Below are 26467 nucleotides of genomic sequence, written 5' to 3' on the forward strand. Positions count from 1 at the left end.
GGACGCGTAATAATTTCGCCAAATAATTGTATTAGCGTAATAATGTTCGCCCAAAAATTCATATACGCGTCATATTCACTGAATTGATTACGCGTAATTTCTCAGAGGACGTTCAATAGTAAATAGAAATCCGTCACGCTCTTTTCGAAGCAGATGGTTACTGAGAAACCGCTTTTGTGAAGCTCTTCTTTTGCTCCTGGTAGATCTTTTTGCGAGATTCCCGGAAAGATCTTTTACGACTGTTTTTTTATTCCTTATGTTCCGACTTTAATTTCTCGTACTTTTCCTCTTCGGCTAAAATAAGCGAGAATTCTACGTCGTCTATCTTTCTGTCACGCAAAGCCTTTTGAGACAAGGTCAGTGATCGTATTTACTTTAGCCCTTGACAGAGCTATTGTCGTGTCGTGTTTTGATATTTTGCTTGACAACTGTTCATAATGCCCGTAGCAACAGCTGAAATAATACCACAGGCTGCCCCAACGCCAGCAAAGGAACTCCAACGATTATTCCCGGTCCAGTAAGCGAAGTAGCAACGCCAGAGCCCGTTAACACAACAGATATGGATCCTGAAGTTATCGCAATCTTATGTAGCGTTACTCCGGGCTCTAACGTACTTTTTTCTAACTTTTTCATAGTGTTTTGTCTGCCCTTCCAAGTAAGCCAGGATTAGATTTGCCTTATTCAAGCGGAAGTTCTCGGCGTTTAATTCGTTAGGCCCCTCCCTAGGTAAATCAGGATAAAGCGGAGGTGCTGATGGTATAACATCCATTCTATACTAATGTACGACGCTTTTGGAAATAACATAGAGGAGCAACCACATAACAGCCACTGGAATTGGGAAGCATTTAAGAAATTGTACCCCAAAGCAGTAACCTCGAAGTTTGAGAAGCAGATCTGACGGGGATTTACTTCAAAGAGTACAATGACTTAGTTTACAGCAATAAGGATTTGGAAGAGGGATTGGAAAAATTACACCCAAAAACACCCGTTCATAAGCCCGTTTATAAAGCACCTAATTTTCCTAGAAACTTATTGTTACCACGGAAGATTACCCATTTTACGATGCTGAAGGTGGTGTAAACAACTTCGAAAAGCTGGTAACGCACCTGAAGATTTCAGTGGGTAACAATCATTTAACGTAATACTAAGAAATATCTATAGAATACGATGTTGAAGCATACGTCGGGTAAAGAGGCCAGGGAAATGGTTAGCAGGACCCAACATGCGGTATTGGCCACAGCAGCTAAACTTTGCTATTTGGGCTGCTACTAAAGGTTGTGGTGTTGCCGCGGACATGTTTCACATTCCAATTATGCAGTTTCACGTTGCCTTTACGGTAAGGAGGTTGTTGAAGGAGCTTAACGTACCCCTACCGGGAGATAAGGCATTTAATCCAATGAATAATCGCTATGACGTCGCAGCCCTGGAAAGGTTAATTAATGAGTTCAAACCACAGCAAAAAGATTTTCGTTACAAAGAGGGTAAGACGCATGGGCTGGGTATAGTTTACGTTTGGGGTGCTAATGGTGAGAAGCCGGCTGACTACGGACATCAGGAATACCCAAGTAATGAGTTAGAGTTCGGTGATATGGGTGGTGATAAGGGTAATAATTCATTAATTACCAGGATTCAAACAAACTACCCCGGCACTTGGGATCCATTTGTGTTAATGAAAGGAAAAGGTTTAAGGAATCTAGCCAGGATTAACCGTAGCATTGAAGCATTCGTGTACTGCATCCTGGGAGCGCAGGTAAATACCCGCAACCCCATTGTTGGATCCCAAGGCGCTTCACAGGAAACGCAACAAGAATTCCTAACTTTATTTGAGTCTGCAATAATAGAGAACGACATATCCAAGTCGGTGCAGAGATATCAATTAGCGGTGCAGCAGTCTAAAGTGCGACTGGATTACGCTTTGTCACCTGGTTGTTGGTTGATGCCAAGTAATTTGGTTATCAACGCCAATTCCGTCGTGGGTTACAACAATAAGCTGCAGCGAGCTACCAAGGACATGAAGTTTGGGGTGAACGACGTGAACTCTGACACTCTTAGGAACATTCCTCACTTCGTAGAGAAGCCAAAAAGTCACACGAAGCGAAGCTACCCGTAGTTAAGAAACCATCGAAGAAGGCCCATGTTATGCCTACGATACCCGAGGAATACGACCATAACTTACTAAAAGCCGGCTTAGCAGCTGCAAGCATTGGTCTGAGTTATTATATATGGCGATGAACAACCCCTACGTAACTGGAGTAGATTGTGTTTATACGACTTACACAGGCGAGAAAAAAATACACCCAGGCATCTTGGGTTGATGTCACAGGTATGTCCGTGAATTTGAACTACTCAGGGAAGAAGTTAATCCTTTGTAGCATTTGCATTGGCACAAGCAGTCACGTCAACGTCGGCTTCAGGCTCCTGGATGACAATGGCATACTACAGCCTATGCGCGCGAAGACAAACAACAGGGAGCCCGCGCATTTCTCCGTAGAGCCGAACACTAACAGCGCTGAGAATTTATCGGTTTGGACTTTTCATATGGCCGCCGATTGCCATGGGAAGGTAAAGCTGCAAATACGCGTAGATGACTCCGGGAGTGTTTGTGTGAATAGCATAGAGGATCAAGAGATACTATTTACAATCATAAGACCATTAGCACTCTTACGGTGATTAGTCTTTAAATATATGAACCCGCACGCAAAGGAAGATTGGTTTCTACATTTTTTGGAGGACAAGACCTACACAGACGATAATAAATGGGTTGACACCGGGCTGTGGGTAAAGGTTGGAGGTCTAGGGTTGATCATATGCACTATTAGCATATCGACGAGATATACCCCTAACGTTGGGTTTAGAATTCTCGACGAGAACGATCGGCCACTGCAGCCCTACGGGGTAAGTAGCGGCAGCAGGCGCTTAACGCACTTTTCGGCGGAATTAGTGAAAACCAGCGAACCGGTGGCGCCGATAAGCTTCCACGTGATAGCGAGTTGCGAGTATGCGAAGCTTCAGGTTAGTTACGATATTTCTGTGCCGGGTACCAACCAATACTTTTCGATAAACGGGGTCTATTGGGGCCCGAATGTCGTTTATAATCATAAGACCATTAGCACTATGACGGCTATACCGCTAGTTCCGCATTATCAGGGCGGTGCGAATACTATCTTTACTTATCCCCAGTCGAGGACGCCTCGGATGCCCGACGACGATAAGCCCCCAGTAATACACAAGGATAAGATTAACCCTTCATCCTCTTCAGGAGTACCACCCCAATAGCGACGACTAAGATCCAAATGTTATTCCCCACGAACTTCAACAGTTCGCCGCCGGCCTTCAGCGCTAAGGAAACGACCGAACCCAGCAGCCCAGGAAGACCGGCTGCCATCTTTTTTCCCAAGTCCGTTAGTCCATTACCTAATTTCTTTACGCCCGCGCCTGTAGCCTTAAGCGCGGATAGGATAACTCCTACTACGCTTGAAATAGCGACCGCAAATGCCAGCGGAATACCATACTTCACCAGAGCTCTTTTTACCTTTTCCTTGGTGGTAAGCCCCAATTCTCTTTCCAGGTTTTCCTTTTGCGCCTGTAATTCCGCAAGGCGTACCTCGAGGGCCTCCACCTCCTTTTGAGCTGCTTCCCGTTCCTCTTCGGGACGGGTTTGGTCGTCGATTATTTCCTGCTGTCGCTCTATTTGCCCCTCCAGGTCTTCGACGGCCTGATCTCTTTGTCGGATTTGTTCTTCCTTAGTGTTAATTTCGGCAACCAACTGCCGCCGTTCCTCTAAAGACCTAGTTATGGCGGTCCGTAAGTCCTTAGCTTCCTCGTTATTGATATCCAGGTCTTTCATAGCAAGATTGAAGGCTTGTCTGGCTTGGTCTCTTTCGTCTAAAGCCGTTTCAGCTTCCCGCTTGAATTGTAGCATGACCTCGTCTTTACCCTTGATTTCTTTCTTTTGAGCATCGGTTAGCTGTTGTATTTGTTTTTCATACTCTGTTTCCCTTTCCATTAACGTTTTTTGCAGTTCGATAGCGCGTTTTTCTAGCGCAATCCTTTCATTCAATGCTTCCATACCTTCTAACATGCTTCGGGCGGCCTCTTGAAAGCCCCTTAATCTTGCCACGTTGACCTTGATCGAGCCATTTTCGTCAAAAAGGAGCTGTGGTTTCGTCCAGCGGTCTTTGTCGGGTTGTCTCAGGTCTCTGACGCTTATGAGGACTTTGTTTCCTTTTTCTGTGAGTCTTATCGCGTCAGTGTCAATGTGGGGGTGACGCATCCTTAACTCTTGCGTTGCCCACTCTACAGTTTCCCGCGCGGCTGCCTCAGGCTGCTCTATGTTTTGAAGCTCCAAGTACTCAGGGACGGGGCTGCCGTGGTTTTTCGATTGCCACATGCGATTCAAGGCCGCCTTGAAGCTTTTCCATCTATTACCATACTTGTTTTCTAGAGCCATATCGTAGATTAGGGGGTCGGTTTCCGCGCCTTTAGTCCATGCGTCGTATTCTTCGTCGTTAATGTCTACTTGACCTTCTTCGGTGGTGGGGTCAAAATCCGTTCCTTCTACTTCCATTATATATGATAAGCTCAAAGTTAAACCCCAACGTATTACCTAAGCAGGTTGGCGGACTGAAAGCAGAACGCACCTTTCACCGAGTCACCTTTACCCCCAGCAGCGCTAAGCCAGGGGAAACCCTGTACGTAGGCGTGCCCCGCCTAACGGATAACCTAGTCTTAGTTCCTGGCACCCTGGCGCTAAGGTTTGACCTAGCAATACAACCAAGCACTGCGGACGCGCGTTACGTTGTCAACGACCTTGGCCGCAACATTGTCTCAAAGATGCGGGTGAAGTTCGCAGGGGAATCCCTCTTGGACTTAAATAGGTATGATTTGTATACCACGTACAAGGACTTATGGTTGACTGCATTTGACCGCGCGCAAAGGATAGAGCAGGGAATCGCCAGTGAAGCCATACGCAAGGTAAGAAGCGCAACCGACAGCGCCTCGGGAGAAGACGAAATAAAGACGGCTTATGGTACTAAATATGTCGTTCCATTAGATTTCGAAGTTATCGCGAACCACGGTGCATACTACCCAAGGCAGCTAAGCGAGCTGCAGTTCGAAGTAACCCTAGCAGACACTACGAACATCCTACAGGGAAAGGACGTAAGTTCCTCAGCCGTCCACCCATACTCCGTTACTAACTTAGAGCTGCAGTATGAAACGGTATACAGCGAAGACTTAGCACGTAGCGCTGGCATGGAATACAGCGCCGGGAAGGCTTTCCTTTACGATCACGTCGTGATGTACAAGACGTTCAGCTTTACGAACAACGTCGAAGAGGTCATCAACCAAAGCATTAACCTTCCCAGGCGCAGCCTTACAGGGATAATGTTGCTGTTCGCAAAGACATACACGGCAGGATTGCGCGACTCCGAGGCGTTCTTTAATCCTAACATTACCAACGTAGGTGTTAGCATCAACGGAGTGCCTAATAAGGTTTACTCACAAGGGATAAAGCCCGCGGATATGTACCGGGAAGTCGCGCGTAAGTTTGGCGACCAAATTGACCCAAAGGAATTCTTTAAGGATAAGTATGCGCTGTGGATCGACATGCGCACGACGAACGACGAAGACCTACATGGACAGGGATTGCGGCTGGTAAATACCCAGGACGGCATTACGTTGGAGATCAAGCGCACCAAACATGCTAGCGACACTACTAAGATAAATGCATACATTTTCGTAGTCTCAGACGCGCAGCTAAGCGTGGAAATGAATCAGCTAAAAAGCGTTGCCTACTAGGCTCGCGTTCCTTGAGCCAAGCGAAAGGATAAAAAAAAATATCCCTTACGTATAATATGCTCCGCGTATTCGAAAACAACGAAACTAAACTGCAATGCCTAGTGCAAAGCGACAAGCTGTACTTTAAGGCGAAAGAGGTAGCAAAGGCATTAGGTTATACAGACACCAAAGATGCTATTAAAGTTCACGTGCGGGATAAGCATAAGAAGAGGCTTAGTGAATTTAGAATAGAGGTGAATCGCCTCCCTTCTGGTTCACACCCACAATCCCTGTACGTGACGGAATCTGGTTTGTATCAGTTAATATTTAGCTCCAAGCTACCGACAGCAGAGGCATTTCAAGATTGGGTCTTCGAGGATGTCCTACCTACGTTAAGGAAGACGGGAAAGTACTCGTTGGATGGTCCAAATAAGTTGGTCTTCAAGATCGAGAACGAGTTCGACCTGCACAAGAAAGTCGTAGATTACATGCGTCGGTTTCACCCTACGCTGATATTAGCGCCTGGACTCGGGGAATTGCAAGATACCACCAGTAAAAGGATAACGTGCTGGCAAAAGGGCTACCAGGCAGGTCAACCCGACATCCTAATTCTTAACTCCCATAAAAAATACAATGGGTTATGTCTGGAACTGAAGACGCCAAAGGGTAACGGCGTATTGTCCGACAAGCAAAAAGCGGTATTGGCGCAATATGAAATGAATGGATACTTAACGATGGTAAGCAACGATTACGATCTGATCTGTAGGGAAATCGACCGTTACGTCGACGGCATTCGCATACCTTGCCCTTGGTGTGTTAAGGCTTTCAAATCGCATGAGACCTTACGAACGCACCAAAAGATATTTCATAGATATAATGATTCTTGAACAAACTCACTGGCGCGAATTAATACCTGGCATCGCATACAAAATAAAAAATTATGTTGTCTTCGAGGACATTAACCGCTTAAGGTTGGTCCTCTTAGACGGCAGCCAAGAGTACAGCTTATGGGCTCCTGACTGCGTACGGTACGTACTGCAAGGCGAAGAGTACACTCACATACGTAGCTATGGTAAAGTCAACGGTCGATGGAAGTTCGACGTTGAAAGAAAGGCGGAGGTTAATCCATTGTGTGATTAGTAGTCGTCCTCATGAGCTTCTAAGTATTGGTCTGCTACGTCGGACCTCATTTTTTCCGACATGAAATCAATCGATATCGTAATCAAGGCTCCTCCTGCGAACGCTGCGACGTAAGGTAACATCATATATTAGACCATTCTTTTCGTATTGCAAGGTAATGGTCTAAAGGCTTGGGACCTTCGTACAGGCAACACCAAATATGTTGACCGCTGCGTTGACAACCACATTTATCGCAGATGCCGTCCCAGTGTTCTCGGTTCTCCCATCTTACTCCTTCGTAGTCGTCAAAGCATACGAAATCTTGGTCTATTTCTTTCTTACGCAGCACTAAAGCCCGGCTGGTTTCAAGGGGGCAACATCGCTCTGCTAAATCGCCGTGGGTTTCACAGACGACTTCTTCGAGGCGGTAACGTCGGCAGCGGTATTTATGCCAGTTCTCTTCAAAGAGGGGCTCATCGCATCGGCGGCAATGACCTTTAAGGCAGACTCTATGCTCTCGGTGATATCGTAGGGCCTGTACTGTGGACAGCTCCTTACCGCAGTCACCGCAAACAGTGCTGATGGTCTTCTGACAGACTTTCTTGGAAAGATGGTATTGCAGTCGCTGCTTGCTACTAAAAGCTCTATCACATTGCACGCACTTCATTATATATACCTTATTTTTTATTGTTATTTTGTTAAACCCTGTAAGAGGGTTTTAGGATAGGTCTATTTTTTATTGTTAAATTGTTAAATCGAAGAATGGTTAATATGATTATCTCTTTGCTGGTTTCAACAATGAGAAAGAATGATACCTCGTCTTTAAATGGGAGCTTAACAAAATAACAATAAAAAATAGACCCTTGCTTGAGACCTCTTACAGGGTTTAACAAAATAACAATAAAAAAGAAAGACCTATGCTAATCCCTCTTGCTGGGGCTTAGTAAGGTCTTCTTTGCGACCTCTTACTCTTCTCGAGCGTCGTCTAAAGTCCTTTGTGCTTTAGTATCCGCGGGACACCAATGTCCAACGAAGTCTTCTTCAGAGAATACCTTATTACAGTGACGGCAGGTGTATTTTTTACACGGTTTGGGTATCGGTGTTTTGGGAGGGATTATGCAGTCAGCAGGTAGTTCGCACGTAATGCAGTCCATATATCTATGGGGGATATCGAATGAAGTCCTTAATGGACTCCTTAGCCCAGCCCGCCATTGTCAAAAGCGCGCCAAACCGTTCTGCACGCTTCAGACTGCACATTTCATCGTACAATTCCTGTACGCGCTCTTTTAACCGGTCTATCTCTTCCCTTTGCATTTCTATGGTGTCTCTTTTATCTTTTGCGTCGGCGACAATCCTTCTTACTGCTTCCACTGGGTCCATCGTATATATAATGGATCCGAACCATATTCCTTGTAACGCTCTGATAGTAGGACCCACCGGCTGCGGAAAGACCCAGTTCGTGGTAGAGCAGCTATTAGGGTCCTTTAGATACCGCTTTGACTACATAGTGCTGCTTTGTCCCACCTACGTGAATAACCGCACCTGGGAAGGCATAGGAGTGAAAGATGACGACTTCTTCGTAGATATCTTAGATCCTAACGAGTTATCCAGCCATTTGAAGTTCTGGCATAAGCAATTCCCTAAAGATACGCAGACTTTACTCATACTGGATGACATTGCCTGTGGGGACGACGTAAAAAAGCGCACCTCCGAATTAGTGAAGCTCGCCTTCAGCGGCAGACATGACAATATCAGCGTTTGGTTGCTTTCCCAGCAGCTTACCAGTGTCTCTAAACCCTTCAGGGAAAACATAGGCTCCCTGGTCGTATTTTATACTCCAAGTAAGTCTGACCTGGAAACCATCTTAAGCGACTACGGCGGTGAGATAAGCAAGGAACAGCTGCATGAATACATGCGGCATTTAAAAACGCACCAACATTCCAAAATGATCTTCTCTTTGAGGTTTCCGTACGAGGTTGGAATCTATGATTCCTAATGTATATGGACATTGAGCAGCTCTTAGATGAAGTCCCCACACAGTTAGACGAAAGTAACCTCAAGGAACAACTCAACATCCTTGTGTCTTCGGGGAAGTGTAAAGAAATGATAGGCAAGGAACTTACCCATGAGCAAGTTAACAAGCTGTCAGAAGAGGAAGTCAAGAAGTTCCATAAGAGGTACGAGGCCGCCCTTGCAAGTAAGACCACGGACGCCGTAGCAGACTCCGCTATTAAGTTCGCGACTAAATTACTTGGACTTGCACTGCCTATAGACGACGTGGAGCAACTACAGAAGGACATAAGAGATGACTATGTCATATCCCAAGAACTTAAGATAACCTGCGGCTGGTTGTCTTTAAAGTGCGGTAAGTTAATGGCAGTCGCCTCTGCGGCTTTGCACGTAGCTCAGCACGTCGACTTGAAGGAGGTACTAGGTTCCTTAGGAACATCTTGGAAGGACTTCAAGAAGGACAGAGAAGTCGAAAAGGTCTTCCAGGCGGCACTTGCTGAGGTACCTAGTCAAGTACCTGCAAGTACCTAGTCAAGTCGTTGTCAAGTCACCTCAAGTACTTAGTCAAGTCGTCCTTAAGTCATTCTCAAGTACTTAGTCAAGTCGTCCTTAAGTCATTCTCAAGTACTTAGTCAAGTCGTTGTCAAGTCATTGCCAAGTCATTGTCAAGTCGTCATCAAGTTACTTGTCAAGTCCTTCAAGTCCCTTAATATAAGATGAGTGGCACCGAAGAACAACCTCAGGAGGAGCAGAAGATTACCAAGCCTAAATCTGCAGGCAGAGTTGCCGCGGGAAAGAAGCTCGCGGAGATGAATAAAAAGAACAAAGCAAAGAAAGAAGAAAAGGTGGAGGAAGAGGAATCCTTCATTAATCCTGGGTACGTCATTGGCGCGTTAGGAGTTGCTATAGCAGCAGGCAGCCTTTACTTACAATGGCGGGCTACGAAGCCAAAAGTAAAGTGGGAGGCCGTGCATGTGCCGCCAACATATCACGCACCTGTGGAGGTTAGAAAAAGTAAGATCCCTGAAATGGAGTAGATTTATCACCCGTGGCGACCTAGATTTTCCTTCTCGCTTTGTAATATAATGTCGACCGCGTTGTTGAAAACTGTTGAAGAAGCAGCTATCATTACTTCCATCGTTGCGGGTATTGGTTGGGTAGGTAAGAAAGTGCTCAAAGAAGACTTTACTGAAGACCCAAGCAAGAGCTTCGCTAATTTTGCTAAGATGACCGCTGCCGTTGGCGGGGCTATCATGGTAAAGGATTATCTACGGAAGGAAAAGTACCTACCTAATGTATAATGGTTAGCTTAGTCGCAGGTGGAGTCATTGCAGCTTTAGCATTTACAGGGGCTAACTATGGTGGTCAATATTTGGATAGATTAGTTAGAGGTGATAAAAGCGGTGCCGCCGAAAGAAAGAGACACGACTTAGCGTTGGAAAAATATCAAAGGGACGTTGCAGCTTGGAATGAAAAAAGACAAGCTTACAGGGATTGGTTGGACAAGAACTACCAAGACAAAATGCAGGCAGACAAGAACTTCGAAAACACAGACTACGCCTTCAAACTTTATGCGCAAGCACACCCCGACTTTAGAATGAAAAAGCCTCAGTTCAAGAATTACTACCAGCCTTCTAAGAAACAAAAAGACAATGAGCTGGTATTCGTAGGAGTTGCAGGGCTGGCCGGAGGCGTGGCTTTGGCGTATCTAATATAATGATCGTCTTTTTGGAAAGCGACAAGAATAACTTTACCACGTATTTGAATCCTCCCATCAAAGCCTGTAAGGTTCGGTTGGTTAGTTGCTCTTTGTACAATTCTTGGTATAATTTAATTAATGGCTTTGTCATCGGAACTTCCGGCACCAAACCAAAAATACCAGATTCCCATTACACCCCTATAACACTGGCTAAGGAGCTAGCAAAGCACGGATATACTCTTACCACAGGATTACCCCATGAAATGAAATTCAAGAAAAATAGTGGAAGCGCTAATTTAATGGGCAGTCCATTGGTAGAACTCCTGGGTCTTACTAGTACCACGATAAATAGCGGCAATACATATGATGTGAAATGGAAAGTCGCATCCTCTTACGAAGTCTATTGCGACTTGGTTCATAGTTACAACAATGGAGAAAAGTCTTCTCTTATGTCCAAGTTTCTGCCCCAAGGTAATCCATTTGACCCAGTAGAATACACTCCCATTTCTTTGAGCTATGACTTGTCTAATTTGGTAGAAAGCATAAACATCACCATTAAAGTGGACGGAAAGACGGTGGATTTTAACGGACGTAAGATCAATCTTGTTTTGGAATTCATATAATGGGTCGCGTAGAGGACAAACTCAAGAGGATTTACTATGGGCCGGAAGGCTATTGGAGAGGAGCGTCAGCTATCAAGAAACTCGCAACCGCGGCCAGGGTATCAGACGAAACGGCTAAGAACTGGTTGAAAAAACAAACCCTCTGGCAGGTTTATCTTCCCGTGCCCAAGTACATTCCCAGGCCCAGCTTCACCGTAAATACCCCCAATGAAGTTCATCAGGCGGATTTGCTTTTCTTACCGCACGATAAGGTGAGAAAGAAGACCTATAGGTACGCTTTGACCGTAGTCGATATCGCAAGCAGATACAAGGACGCCGAACCTATAACCAGCAAGGATTCTGGGGAAGTCGCAGAAGCCCTAGGTAGGATTTATAAGCGCGTCTTGAAATGGCCTAAGCTGCTGCAAGTGGATGCGGGGACGGAGTTTATGGGCGTGGTTACCAAGACCCTGAAAGACCACGACACTAAGATTAGAAGAGCTAAAGCAGAGTACCACAGGGGTCAGAGCATCGTCGAAAGATTCAATAAGACCCTGGCCGAGCGTCTCTTTGGATACCAGTATTGGAAAGAGCTGGAAGATCCCTCCAAACGCAATAGGGAATGGACTCAGAGGCTCCCCCAGGTCGTCGCAGCTTCGAACAACGAGGCGGCCAGGGCTACGGGAATGAAACCCAAGGATGCCATAAAAAAGAAACACGTGGAACACAAGTCCTTCGTCAGAAGTTCGAGGGCGGTCTTCCCCCAGGAAAAGAAATTAGGTAATGTCACGGTTCGATATCTCTATGAGTCGGGTGAATTAGAAGGAGGATCCAAAAGAGCTACGGATCCTAATTGGTCTTTGGAAACTTATCAGATCCGAAGTGCGATAGCTAAGAAGGGCCAGCCCATCTTGTATTATCTTCATGATGGCCCCACGCGTGGGTTCGTCAAAGAAGAACTGCTTATCGTGTGATGTCCGAATGCTATCGTATGCACTCCGTCATCACACATCCACCTCTTACCGTCAAATGCAGACAGTGACACCTTCTCCTGCGTGACGTTATGTATCTGATGACCATAGCTGCGCAGGCTGTTCATCTTATGCCGCTGTTCCTTGCGTGTTCGTAATACGTTGAGGTAGGACTCGTGCGTAATGTCCTTCTTAACCACATACTTTTTTACGCCTTTAGCTTTCTTTTCTACGCCGTCTAACTTTAGCACGCTGTACATCTTTGGTTTCAGGCCCACGTACTCTACTATGGGTTTTCCTAACATTTCGTCTTTCATCTTCCCAATTACCTTCTTATTCTTCGCAGAGTAAAGGAAGTGCTCCTTCGGGTAACCGCTGGTGTCGTACTCGTCTATGTCGGGGAGGCAGTCTTTGTAAACGTCTTCCGTTTGCACTTCTAGAATTAGGGAGTCGGTGTCTGTGTACAGGAGGCGACAGCGGTCTCCGTACTTTGGCTTAAGCTTATCGTAGTAGAACTCGTACATAAGCAGCTTCGATAGATCCAGCACCGTAAAGCCTGTGTAAACGGGCTTGTTTAGTAAGAGGTTTGCCTTTTTCATGTGAATCACGTAGAAGTTCAGCATTTCTACGTATCTAACGAAGCCTGGCTGTGACACGTATGCTTCTGCTTCCTCTTTGGTGCTGACTATTTTTACGCTTACGCGCTTGCGGATGTTCTCCATTGTCTTTCCGAACACGCTGTTGTTCATCAGTTTGAAGAGGTTTTTCTCGAAGTCATTTTTCGCTGCGGTACGCTTTTGCGTGTTAAAGTCAATGTAGGGGCGCATCCAGGGTTCCTGCGTGAATTTTAGGACTCTGTGGATCTTCTCTACGCGCATTCCGTGTCGCACGTAGAACTGCAGGTTGCGGTAATGTACCACATACTTCTTCTTATCCATCAGGTTCATAGTTAGTTTCCTGTACGGTTTGTAACCAGGGCACATTTGCTTTTGCAGCGGACTTAGCTGCTTAAATGGTATCTCTATCGCTTCTGGTGCTAAGGGGAACTCATTGTGTTCGTCGTGCAGGTGCTCTGGGTACTCCAGATCCACTTCTAAGACGTAACCCTTGTCTTCCTCCTTTCCTACCTGCATGTAGAAGTCTATCGGCTTCACTGGATCCCATTCGAAGTCTCTCACAGGTAGGTACTGTGACATTGCCCAACCATAAAGGTTATTCGCATCCAGGTAGTAAATGTATGTGGTTGGTTTCTCTGGGTCGTGCTCTACTAAGGGGTTGTTTGCGCGGGCGTAACGTCGGCTGGGCCCGCATACGCCGCCACGAATACCGTCTTCCATAAACCGATACATGTCGTACTCCGTTAGGAGATCCAACTGCGCATTTGTCTTCTTTAACAAAGCACTCCAGCTGAGCCCAGGAGCCGTGTAGAAATTAGCGGGATCCAATCCGTAATATTCCATAGCCATCTTTCTGAAGCTTTGGAAAACATCTGCGAGCAGCACTACGTCAGACCTTAGGTAGATGTCGTGGTAGTCACCCATGTTCTCACAGGAGTACTTTTCCCACACGTCTAACGCATGCTGGTACTCCTCATCCTTTATGCCGGACTCGTTTAGGGTGCTGTAGAAGCGATCTTTGGGTGGTAGGGACTCTTTGAATCGATCCCAGGAATCCATGTATTCGTATGGGTAGACTCCTTTCCTTTCCGCGCCGTATTGACTGGAAATGGGAAAGTTGGTGTTATACTTTACGAGGTTTGCTAAGGAGTCCGCCATAAACTGCTGCGAATCTAAGAACTTTAGCTTACCCACAGTTACGGACATGTAGCGCTCTTTGTTGTTGGGTATGCATTTGACGTCGGAGCCGTCTGTTCCTTGTAGTAGCAAATGGGAGTCGTAACCGCGGAGGTTGTGAAAGAACACCGGAATCTCCATATCTGGATTTACTTTGAAGTTTATATTGCATTTCCAATGAGCCGCTCCTCTGTATTTACCCGTGATGTGGCAGTGATCCCTAACCTTATCCACATAGAAATCCTCAACAAATGCTTTGTGGCAGTGAATGCAGTGCGTGGAGGGCTTTCCCGGCTTCTCACCTTTCTTAGCATACTTCCCGCATTTAAAATGAGCTTCTCCTAGATACTTTCCATCTTCATCCCACGCTTTCTTGGCTCGTCTTCCAAACTGAAGAAGCGTATGTTGACAAATGTGGCATTTTTTTGCCTTGTTAAAAGCCTCCTGGTTCTCTTTGGTAAATTCCATCTTCTTTGGACATCTTAATTGTTCTCTAATCTCTCCCTCCTCTTCTCGCAATGCTTCTAGAAACTCATTAGCTGCGTTCTTACCTCGGTAAATCACAGGAGGGTTTGCTTTACCGTCTGATCTGACTACTATGTAACCAAAGGAGCAGATCTCATGTAATCCCACCTTATTCGTGGCGCCACGTTTCTGCTCTTCCTTAGTTATCAACGCTTCGAAGTCTGCATATATCACGTAAGGCACTTGCATCTGCTTTTGATGGTCTGCGTATGAAAGCTCTTTGTTGGTGGGTATCTGGATCCGTTGCGCCACTTCTTCGACTCCGCGGCAGATCTCATCGTGTTTCTTTAGGGCATTTAAGGATGTAAATGACAGCAAGCAGCAGTCACAGAAGTACTTTTTGCCTTTGTGCTTAGTATGTCTGTAGAATAGTCTGCTAATGTGTTTAACCCATGAGTAGTGTCCGCCGTGGTAGAATAAATGTACGCGCTCTCCTTTACTTTTTGACAGAACTAACGGTACTATCGTCTGCTCTCTGACTCCGTAAACGTTAATTGCTAGATCGTTTATTTCCTCAAATATGGGGATGTCTATCAACTGCATGGGAAATTCCACACCATCCCACTCTAAATCATCTGTGGGATACTTACTTGTCCTACAGGGATCCTTCTCTGCTGGATACAGTGCAGACCTGATTGCCCACATAAAGCATCGATTGTCTTCATTCTTCACGTTTACAATAGCCTTCTTCCTTTCTACCCACGTTGGTAGCGGTACGTAACTCCCCCCTCGTATGGGTACGTACCTGGCTATACTTATCTCTATTCCTTCTACCTCCTCTACTGTCCAACCCGATCCTTCTTTCGTGTAGTTAGACAGCGACTCCATTATTGCTTCTAAGGCTTCACTGAGTGACCTATCCAGATTCGTGGATTCTAATATCACTAACGACTTTGATCGCAACATTGCTGTCGTCATTACCTCGTCTTTTGACAAACTTACTTCTACCATTATGCTCGCTTTCAGGGCTCCTAATTCTTCTATACCTTTTCGGAGAGTCCTTTTAACCTTCCTTTCTGACTGACGCCAAAACTGTCTAACGTCAATCTCACCGTTACCGGGTATTGACACCGTGCTGAAGTTGCTTTGGGATTCCATCTATATAATAGGAAATATTTTATACCTAATACCAAGCACTTTTTAGGTCGTCGTAGTCGTACTCACAGTCCTGACAATGCCAAAACAATTTAACCTTAGTCTCAAACTTCTTACCACATCCACAATCATAACTGCTCATACACTTCGTCTTCATTTTCAAATGCTTTTTCAAATCCGCTTCTTTCTTAAAAGTTCTCTTACATTCTTCGCACTCCATATATAGACTAACATATTTGCGCTGTTGCCCCCAACCACACTTGGAGTGGGGATTGTCCGTAGGTGGATTTTTGACGCGGGTCTTGCCCGTGTTGAGATTGCGCTGGAACCCCCATTCCCTATACTACTCTAGTAATACTAAATACTGGCCATTTTGAAAATAAAGATGTCAACCTTGAGTGAAATAATGATGCTTTTTAAATACTGTTTCTATGAACCAGTTCAATTTTGTATATTTAATTAAGCCTTAATCAGACGTCACACTTATTAGCATATTGGAAGTATAAACCTTCATAACTTAAAGAAAATCACTCAAATCAAGAAATATTTTACCATTCAACTATTCACTTCATGTAGAATCAGTACTGAAAGGTGTACTCTAACGAAAGGGAAGGGAGTTTTTTTCATAGTGTTTTCGCTATACAATACTTTCCACTCCAGATGACACAATATACTACAAATGATACTAATGTAAGCAGCTTGGAGATCAACTAACACTGGTACTGTGTTTTTGAAACACCAAACATTGATAGCTTAGTTGATCACTTTAAAACAATATAGCGCAAGTCATTTTCTTTCGGAGTTAGAGTGCACATGAACCATTCGACAATACTTTCAGTACTGATTCCACATGAAGTAAATAGTTGAATGGTAAAATATCCCTAGAAAGATGACATTGTGGTAATCTATTTTGCCACGCATGTCGGACAAAATCTTTGAATGTGTGACACGTAGCATATTGTAAAACTGCTGGCTTGTTAAGTTTAAAAGATCCTAGTGAACCAAATGCACCATGCTCCGGAAACAATGGAATGTTGTACGCCATTTTCTCGGCAAGGCAAAATGTGTTCTAAATTTCTTTTCTAAATATTAGCAGAATACTTTCAAATTATTCTTACCCATTACGAATCTATTTATTATTAGTAGTAAAAAAATTACTTAGCAGGCCTAAGTGATTAGTATGTTCCAGTGCATCATTAATTAAGTAAATGTAATTTTTAGTAAGCCTCAGTACACCTCTACACAAAACGAATATCAAGTATTACGCTTACTATACGCATGTTCAGTATCCCTTACAAGTTACAGAAAGCACCCCGGCTTTCATTTGATATGTTTATACTAAGGATATTTGGGCTTCATGCACAGGCTGGTCAAGGAGATAACCAGTGATCATTAATGAACACGTTGGCTTGGAACAGAAAATAGCTTATCTGCCAGAACAGTTTGACTTCAGAGATTTTCTAGATTTTAGTTGTCACTCGACAAGGGACTCACTCATCACATAATCCATATCGCATCGTAGAAGGGGGTTTGAGCTCATTTTATCTGTTTCTAATACCAGGCAAGGCGAAAACAAGCTCAAGCTCATGGTCATATCACGGTTGACTCGCCTGCAGATTGTAAAAGAACATTCTGAAGGCGGTTTTCGCCCTTTAAATTATTTGCATCAGGATGTCTGTATCGTTTAGTAGTGGAATATATTATAAAGCCATATTAATGCTTGTATTAGTAATTCTTGTTACGTTGTGTACGGTAAAAACAAATGATGTGCAGTCACATAATACGAGGAAATCGACCCTGGACTCCACGGAAACTCCTCCTATAACGTTAGTTGACATGTTCAAGCTGCTGACAAACCTTGAAAAAAGGTGCGTTTACTCCCCAGGTGGACCTTAAAATCCTTTATTATATTCTTTAGAAAGAGCCAAACAGTTATTAAAAATAAATAGGTGTTCTCATTTAAAGAAAATATTTTTTTCATCGCTGTATAAAGTCATGTCTGTGCTCGATGTTGTTTCAGAATAAGCCAGATTGAATCAATGCGAGCTATTTTTCTGAGAGGTGAGTGAGTCAGTGTTAAAGATATGTTTAAGGTTAAAAGGAAAAGAGGATTAATCAGTACTGGTTGGTAATACCTGAATGCTTTTTCCATTAGGCAGAGATGGTCGTGATGGCCAACCAGGAAAACAAGGTGAAATCTACACAGAACACAAATAGTTCAATTAGGGGAAATGAACGTTGAAAACTTTTAGTTTAAACTATGAAAACTTTTGCCGTGTAAGATAATAGTCTAGCAAAAAAATGAAATTATTTTCTAATCTTGTACTTGATACAAGTGTGTCGGGGAAAGGTTTTGCCTCGAAACTGCCCTCGGTAGATTGTTTCGTAAGTTTTAACATTTAGTTAGAAAAACGAAAAAAAACTTTCGCATAACGCTTAACGGATTAATATGTCTTTACTGGTGTAGTTTAAAGGTCTTGGTTTATGTCCAGTTTATATTTTTTATTTGTTTTTTTTTTTATCAATTCAGGTAAAGATGGTGTTAACGGCAAAGATGGTGTTAACGGCAAAGATGGCCTTAATGGCAAAGATGGTCGCAATGGCAATGACGGTCGCGATGGTAAAGATGGCCGGGATGGTAAAGACGGATCACCGGAGACAATTGGTCAGTTTTGAAGCTAAAACAAACATTATTGGTTGAATGTTTTGGTTTCTACGCTTCAACTTTCTTATTAACATAAACACTCTTGTTAAAAGAAAGACGAAATTATCAATAACACACTGTTATTTTTTAGGAGTTGATATAACTCCAAAAGTGGAGTAGAAAAAAAAGGTACAGGATAACTCCTTTTTTGGAGTAACTTTAACTCTGTTGATTTAACTCCCTTCCAAGAGTAAAATTTACTCCTATGAAGAGTAACGTTTACTCCCATGAAAGAGTGACTTTTACTCTACATGGGAGTTGTTTTGAACCCCCTAACAGAGTCAAAATTTATCCTTTCGGAGTTGTTATAACTCCCTGTTTGTCACTTTTGAAAGGAGTAAAATTTACACCTTTTCAGGAGTAGATTTTTTCTTGCTTTTTAAGCTTCAATAATTCCCACTGTACGTTATCCTACTTAAAGATACCTCTCATCACCTCCTCCCTTGAAGAATAATAACAACAATGACTACAAAACTACATTTGGTTTAAAAACAAATTATTTATTACATATAATAATTTACTAACAATACAGCAATATAGTTACAACCAATGATGCAGAATTGATAAGTATATTTAATAACAACATTTTATGTCGCCTGCGTTCACTGCTTGACATAATCTCTACTCATACTTCCTCATTTTTCCGTTGCAATCAAACCAGCTAACGTTCCTTTCAAGGCTAGATGATAATTATTAAGATTCTGATTTCGAGTTTGTTTTGAAACTTGTATTTAATTAAACGGGCACAGATAAAAATCGTTTTATGTCTTCACAGATACGTGCACAGTTAATGCCGGGCGCCAATACAAGTTTAAAAACAAATTCAAATTCAAATTTTTGTCTATATCGTTAATGAGCATGTTTGGCGCCATCGACAAACATGCTCATTAACAATCTTCTTAAATCTTTTCATTCTTAAGCCATCGGTCCCTTTTTTTCAATGTTCCAGCTGTGTGGTGTATATATCAGTATTTCTTGAAGGAATACAAATCTTGGAAGACAGTTTCGTTTCGAATTTACCTCATCGTCAACAAGCTTGGTGAGGTGCGAGCCTCTTGCTTTACTTCAGCGGAGACCAAAGCATCATACAAGCACCCATAGCCTACGAGAGGACAAAAAAAGCTTTTATTAATGACTTATCAAACTCAGCAATATACAAGGATGCTTATGCTTATTTAGGAGCATCGCTTTGCAGTTACAGAACACCGAAAGCTTTATTTTTTTATAGATTTCTTGTCAGTATTAACGCAACAAACTTAAGCTTTAAACTTTCTGATCTAAATAATACGAACAAAATAGTAATTTACCTGCACAATATATTGAATCCTTTGAAAGTAAGTCATCCATTACCACAAAAGTTACTTTTGAAATAACAATTCAATAGGTTTTAGCCTGGTTTTTAACCTCTAAACTCCGAGACAAGCACTTTCCAACTCCAAGCTTCAGGACGTTGTTGCAGGAAATAGTGATACTCTATACCACTGAGGTCATAGTCCAAATCCTTCCTGGCATTACCGATGTAAGATCCACCAATCACGATCAAGAGAATTTGATACATGTCATGTAATGTGCACGTGGTCTAAGGAGTCCAACATTCATGTACTGTGCGAAGACCTACAAAAACTGATGTTCTCTCTTACAGAAATCATCTAATTCGCAAGCACATCATCACGAGAGATACACAACAACACGATTCAGAAAATGACGACTCTGGAAGTGTTTAAGTGCTCTAGAGCAAGTGAAGCTGATCTGACGAGCTAGGAGCCCAAGAACTTTACCATCGGTCCGATCGGCCAGAGAATGGACAATTTGACCCACAAAAAAAAAAAAAAAAAAAAAAGAAAACGGCATATGATTTTTCCCTTGTGAAACTTAAAGAAAGGGGTCGAATGCTACAGACAATTATAGTTTTGTGTATGATACGTCAGAGTTAAAATTACTCTAGGGTCGTATTAACGAAAGGAGTTGAAACGACTCCCATCAATTTTACTCCAAAAATAGAGTCAAACTTACTCTGGTTGTTTCCGTCAAACATGACTTAAAAACAGCATGGTTTATCTTTTTTATCTAAAAATATGCTTAAATCTACTCCATTATTGATAATGTACTCTTTATAGTAATGTTCAACTGTTCATCATTTCCAAAGAGTTAAATTTACTCTTGGAGGAATACATTTTACTCTTGGAAGCGTCAAAATTACTCCCATTGTAGAGTAGATTTAACTCTCTTTCAAGTTACTCCACTCTGTAGAGTAACTTTAACTCTTTTGGTAGAGTTATATCAACTCCTGAAAAATAACAGTGCATGCATGTTTTTGCAACAATAGGTCCACCAGGTTTGAAAGGAGCGCCTGGACAAAAAGGAATGAGAGGACCACCAGGACCCGAGAGTGGTGGAGTACAGTACGTACGATGGGGAAGAACCACCTGCCCTAACAATGCTACTCTTGCTTATAAAGGTAAAGATCGATAAAGGCAATTTCTTTTTAGTACTGGTTTATACAGACATTAGGTATAGTGTTTTGAACTTTAGCCGTTTCATAAGAGTTTGCCCATCGTAATCAAGAAAATATAGATACAGTTTATAGATAAATCTTTATAAAGGACCAAAAGAGTACAAGAGCATGGCACGAATACGTACCCTAAAAGCTCATTAATTATTAATTGCTTTTTGAAGTCGTTCAATAAACTCGCAGATCGCGTTTTAACAGGTCTAAAACCACTCGGCTACTTCTCGTGGTCTTAAACCTGATAAAACACTCCTGCTCGTTTATTAAACTATACTTTAAAAACTCCCAGCTCGTGTTTTATCAAGTATAAAAACCCCTGCTACGCCTCGGGCTTTTGTACTTGACAAAACACTGCTGCTCGTGTTTTAAATAGTACATACAGTGTCATATATTTTGCTGTGTTGTGTGTAGATTGGGACGTGGTTTTGCGCTAAGAAAGAATGTACCATTGATTTGCCTGGAATATTCTGATTTTAGGAAGTGTTGGAGGTTCGTTTTATACTCAAAAAGGCGGAGGTGCTAATTACGTATGTCTTCCTGAGACCCCCAATTACCGAAAGTATAAAGATGGTGTCCAAAGCAGCCGTGGATACCTGTACGGAACCGAATATCAAGACGCCCAATCCCAACTTTTTGCCAATGAAAATCTTGAGCATCATGATGTTCCATGCGCTGTGTGTTATGTTAAAGTACGAAGTGCGAAGATGATGATCCCTGCGACCTACGAGTGTCCCGCAGGATGGATACGCGAATACCATGGATATCTAATGTCTCAAAATTATGACCTTCCATATCCAAGCGAATTCATTTGTGTCGACATTGATGCCGAGGCTGTACCAGGCACAAAAATCGACGTAGATGGTGCTACGTTGTATCATGTAGAAGGAAGGTGTGGTGCTCTGCCTTGTCTTCCATACGTCGAAGGCCGAGAACTGACATGTGCAATGTGTACCAAGTAAATACGAAAAATAACTAGACCACCTCCTTTGGTCATCATTGAGGAGAGGCTTTGGTTGCAACGGATTTTTAGATGCTTTTTATTAGGTTGATAGTAAACGATAGGTTAAGTCACAGATAATTATGCACTATTGCGATAAGCAATTAGGCTGATTTTTCACTATTCTATTTTTCCTGCGTGCTTTTCTCTCGTTCCGTCTGCGAAGCAACGACACAAACCGTGTTCTCTAGATCCCACGCCCCCGCGTATGGATTTGAAGAGTAAATTCTAATTGGTTATAACTAACGCGGTTTTCGATTGGTTATCAGAGCCTTTGTTCATATTATTCAGTCTTACTGAAATCAAAACGGCGAATTTTTAGAGAGGACTTGTGGAACGCAGCTTTTTCAGCTGTCGAGTCCCAGTTTGAACACAGCTGTGCTGCCTCCTTCTCTACTTCGTTCATTTCACCTTAACGGACAGATCTGTACGTATTGAATTAACAGGGGTTTCTCTGACTAACGAATAAGGAAGCGGGAATTGGTCTTGTGCATGTGCGAAGGGGAGTCGAACATTAATAGCCAGAATGCTTTAACTTCGCTAGTCCCTTCGATACGACTCTCGTCTTATGTATGTCACGCGATTCGGTTTCAAGTTTGTGTTGCAGTTGGATTAAACTTCGTCTCGACAAGGTTTGAAAGCGCGACTTGCATATATCAGATATATACTCGCTCTGTCGATTGAAAATAAATCTCAAACTCGCACTTCACGTTTAACTTTGAATTTCCTTCGACAAGATAACAAACATAGTGCATTGATAACTTTCGATGACATAAAATACAAATTATGATTATTACTAGCAACAAACGGGACATAAATTTGAGACTTATTCCCGGCAAGAACAGACACACGTTAAATCATACAAACAAACTAACCTGAAATTTGAGTAGAGAATCAGAACGCGTACTGAAATCCAAGCCGTTGCTGGTTCGCAGACGGACAGTTAGTTAGAGGCCGACTTAACGCAGGCTACTTTTCATGCTGTTAGACCTTTTTTTAACTCTTGCAGTAAGTAATACGAGCTGTATCCAGCATTTAAAAATTATGTTACTGACTGCGACATCATTCCAGGTTTCATTAAATATACAAATTTTGACTGGTTCACAAAAACAGTATTTTAAAAGCATGATTATTCCCACTATTCTTTATTGTAAATTCGATGTCTTATAATGGCTAGTGTTTAGTATCAGAACTTAAAACAAATACACTCAAAAGCCTGGGGTGACGCACAGTCAGAAAAAAATATTGGAAGTATAAACTTCATAACTTAAAGACGCACCATTCAAATGAAGAAACATTTCACCACGCAACTATTCTTTTTATGCACAATCAATACTGAAAGTATAGCTATAGTATCAGGGGCAAGGTGCACTTGAAATATAATCAAAAACCAACCTTGCCCTATTTATATGGTTTGATGTCGTTTTTGAATTTTGCAATAAATCAAACATAATTTTGTTTCCACTGGAATCTCTCATAAAAGAAATAAAATGTCGTATAAATATCCTATTAATTCTAGGTCGTTCATTATTTCTAGAGTGTAAATTTTCTTACGTTATGTCGAGCATGATTTGCCTTGGAAGCACTTCACTTAATCAAGAATCGTGTTAACATAATGCATTCCTCTTGATTAAACCTCTTAACACGGTATAAAAGGATGCTTGACTTTGTTAAAGTGTAATAATAACTACTAATTTATATTGAGGAGGAACCAATTATCCATTTTAAATCTTATTTTTGATTATCTTTATCTAAAAAGGAAATCATTTGTCCTGTATTTGTTGCACTTTTTTCTGGAATTAGCTCAGTATTGCGTGGCTTTATCTTGAACCAGTAGTGGATATTAAGAATGAATAAATAAGGGTGGATGAGATGAAATGACTTACGTCTGCACTCCTTCGTTTCCACTACAAGCCGCCAACCAGCTACGGTCCGAATGAGAGACACTTTAAGACTAAATTGACTACAGGTAAAGATGCGAATGCATGTTTAACAGGAAACTACTCCTGTTTTTTTGTATTGCTTGCTGCTATTCTATCTGGATTTTGTTTTCAAGAAGAAAATCAGAGAACGAATGAAAGTATGAATGAAAACAAGTTAAACAGAAAGGCAAAAGAAATAAATTGCGTAGTGCTGTAGGCTAACAAAAATGCCCTACCGTCGAATTTTGTTTGGTTATTTAATTGAGATAAAGTGAAACCTAATGACAGACGCGTGACAGACTACATGTCCAAGAGATTGCTCCATAATATTTTTTATTTGCTTTACACGAAATTTCTTGTATTGTTGTATTGTTTAAAATCTATTTAAGATGCACTATCCGCTTATTCATTTTCATTCCGTATCTTCAACATTTCAATCAAAAGCAACAAAGTAGTATTATTTTCCTATTTTTCTTGGATCTACAAAGCTTTGTCACAAAGTGAAATGTGGTATAACGGCAGTGCTCTGCTTGTAGCCATAAACCTTGCTATACTTTGGAGTGTAAAAACCAGCGATGGACAAGACCAAGTTGTAAGGAAAAGAACACTTAATCAAGCCAAACCCCCAACAACAATATCTGACATGTTTAGGCTTTTGGTTGAACTCGAACAAAGGTAACTCAGAAAGAGAAATGAAAGTAAATCCCAAGGATCGGATACCGAACAATATTAACTCTAGAATGATGAACTCGTCAAACTGCACAATATCAGTTTTATATTTTCCATAAATTAGTCTATTTCCAACATTCCAATTGGTTTGAATATTTACCGAACATTGTTCTTTGGCCAGTTTTGCTTGTGTTTCTGATGAACACTAACATTTAAAATACTCTGAAGAGTCGATTCGCATGAAGCTGGAATGTGATAAAGTAAAATTCCTTGTATAGTAACATTAGGCAGTCACCATCAACAATCTATTAAAAATAGCAGTCGTTAGCGACCATCGGTGTATTCATGGATCCATATGCTTTAACAGAGTCTTGGCAGTTGAATCAAGACGAGGAGAATCTGCTTCGAGGTAAGATAGAAAGGTGAGTAACCTAATTTCGGTATCAAACGTTGTATTTCAAGCTGGTGTGTTTCATTTTCAGGTAGAGATGGTCGCGATGGAATGCCAGGAAAACCAGGTTCGACTGTTTTATTTTCAACACGCATTTCCTATTAATTTGCATTTTGAATTATTTTACTTTTTCAATCACTCCGTGATATTTAGGCAAGGATGGTCATGATGGTAAAGACGGTCGTGATGGTAAAGATGGATCACCAGGCCCGCGTGGTAAGATCTTTCATGCTATTTGAAAAGTTATACAACGAAATAAATTATACAATTATCCCTTTCTTAGGTCCACCAGGCTTGAAAGGAGAGACAGGACATCAAGGTGTGAGAGGTCTACCAGGACAAACGAGTGGTGGAGTACAGTACGTACGATGGGGAAGAACCACCTGCCCTTACAATGCTACTCTTCTTTACAAAGGTAAAAAAATTCTAGTGCACCTCTATCCCTTAAAAAAAAAAGAAATTCATTTTATTACTATTTCCAGGTCGTGTTGGAGGGGAACATTATGGCAATAAAGGTGGGGGAGCAAACTACGTGTGCCTCCCTGAGACTCCCAAATATGGAAGATACAAAGATGGCAACCAGGAGGCTGGGTACATGTACGGTACAGAATACCAAGTCAGCACATACAACCCATTCACTAAAAGCAGCCTTCACGATCACGAGGCCCCATGTGCTGTGTGTTACGTTACAACACGAAGCACCGAGATGATGATCCCTGCTACTTACGAGTGTCCCGCGGGATGGACAAGAGAGTACAATGGATACCTGATGTCTGACTATCCATAATCATGCTCATGCCACGCAATTTATTTGTGTCGATAAAAATGCGGAAGCTGTTCCTGGAACGAGTGCAAATCTCAATGGTGCCCTGTTGTATCCCGTGGAAGGAAGGTGTGGTGCTCTACCTTGTCATCCATATGTTGATGGAAGAGAACTGACATGCGCAGTGTGTACCAAATAGTTCCTAAAATCAGTCAACTGCTCCTTTTTCTGGATGCTGTATTTCACGAGTGCATCATCACAGACAACTACAATTAATGTTAATGTAACAACACATAGGCAATATAATAAAGACCCTTAAATAAACATAAGTACAAGGTGCTACTAAATGTCTTGATTTCAAGCTATTTCTTGATCTCTTAATAAATTAAAAAAATAGAATCAATGTGGCGCAATAATAAAACAGTATATGCCAACATCCAGTGTTATTTAAAAATGTGGAAAACGTTTTAGCCGATATTACAATTTAATTACGACACCAACATCATATTTGTGGCTGTTGCAGTAAGACGCAACGCTCCCCCATCCATTGTGTGAACAGCTTGCAAGTGAGGACTCTGAGCCTGAACACCCCATGTTGTTGAGCCATACTTTACCCGTCCCTCGTCCGTAGATCCAATATCCTACAGTTTTAGTAAAGCCAAGTTGTCGGCATGCAACCTTGGCATCATTCATATCCCAGTAATACAAACCACTAGCGCCATCGCACACTGTTCCCCACTGGCAATTATTGTCTTTTGCCATTCAACTATTTACCATTCAACTATTTACTGCATATAGAATCAGAACTGAAAGTATTGTCGAAGGGTTCATGTGCACTTTAACGTCGGGTAAGCCCAACT

The 26467-nt window shown here is 42.2% G+C and overlaps 1 protein-coding gene and 1 pseudogene across 2 annotated transcripts; both read left to right on the forward strand.

The window, feature by feature from the left end:
• The first annotated feature begins 17222 nt into the window (after window positions 1–17222).
• LOC116304595 (uncharacterized) lies at window positions 17223–23261 on the forward strand. The gene is made up of 6 exons (XM_031714356.2): window positions 17223–17460; window positions 17613–17653; window positions 17748–17783; window positions 18123–18257; window positions 20623–20754; window positions 21283–23261. The coding sequence occupies exons 1-6, from the start codon at window positions 17264–17266 to the stop codon at window positions 21762–21764; spliced, it is 1023 nt and encodes a 340-aa protein (XP_031570216.1). The 5' UTR covers window positions 17223–17263; the 3' UTR covers window positions 21765–23261.
• Window positions 23262–24156: 895 nt separating this feature from the next.
• Window positions 24157–26001, forward strand: LOC116304600 (uncharacterized; annotated as a pseudogene). The gene is made up of 5 exons (XR_016120395.1): window positions 24157–24802; window positions 24876–24911; window positions 24998–25060; window positions 25128–25259; window positions 25327–26001. The product of XR_016120395.1 is annotated as an uncharacterized LOC116304600 (transcript).
• The last annotated feature ends 466 nt before the right edge of the window (window positions 26002–26467 follow it).

Source organism: Actinia tenebrosa, unplaced genomic scaffold (genome assembly GCF_029948245.1).
Source record: "Actinia tenebrosa isolate PJP-AT-01 unplaced genomic scaffold, QUT_ActTen_1.0 PGA_scaffold2__45_contigs__length_23673736, whole genome shotgun sequence".
NCBI lineage: Eukaryota > Metazoa > Cnidaria > Anthozoa > Actiniaria > Actiniidae > Actinia > Actinia tenebrosa.

What these genes read in the sequence shown, in the direction of transcription:
- LOC116304595 (XM_031714356.2), top strand. Translation starts at nt 17,264, where the DNA reads ATGTCTGTATCGTTTAGTAGTGGAATATATTATAAAGCCATATTAATG. An exon ending in TGGCCAACCAGGAAAACAAG is followed by an intron (nt 17,784 to 18,122) that starts GTGAAATCTACA and finishes TTATCAATTCAG; the next exon opens with GTAAAGATGGTGTTAACGGC. An exon ending in CGGATCACCGGAGACAATTG is followed by an intron (nt 18,258 to 20,622) that starts GTCAGTTTTGAA and finishes TTGCAACAATAG; the next exon opens with GTCCACCAGGTTTGAAAGGA.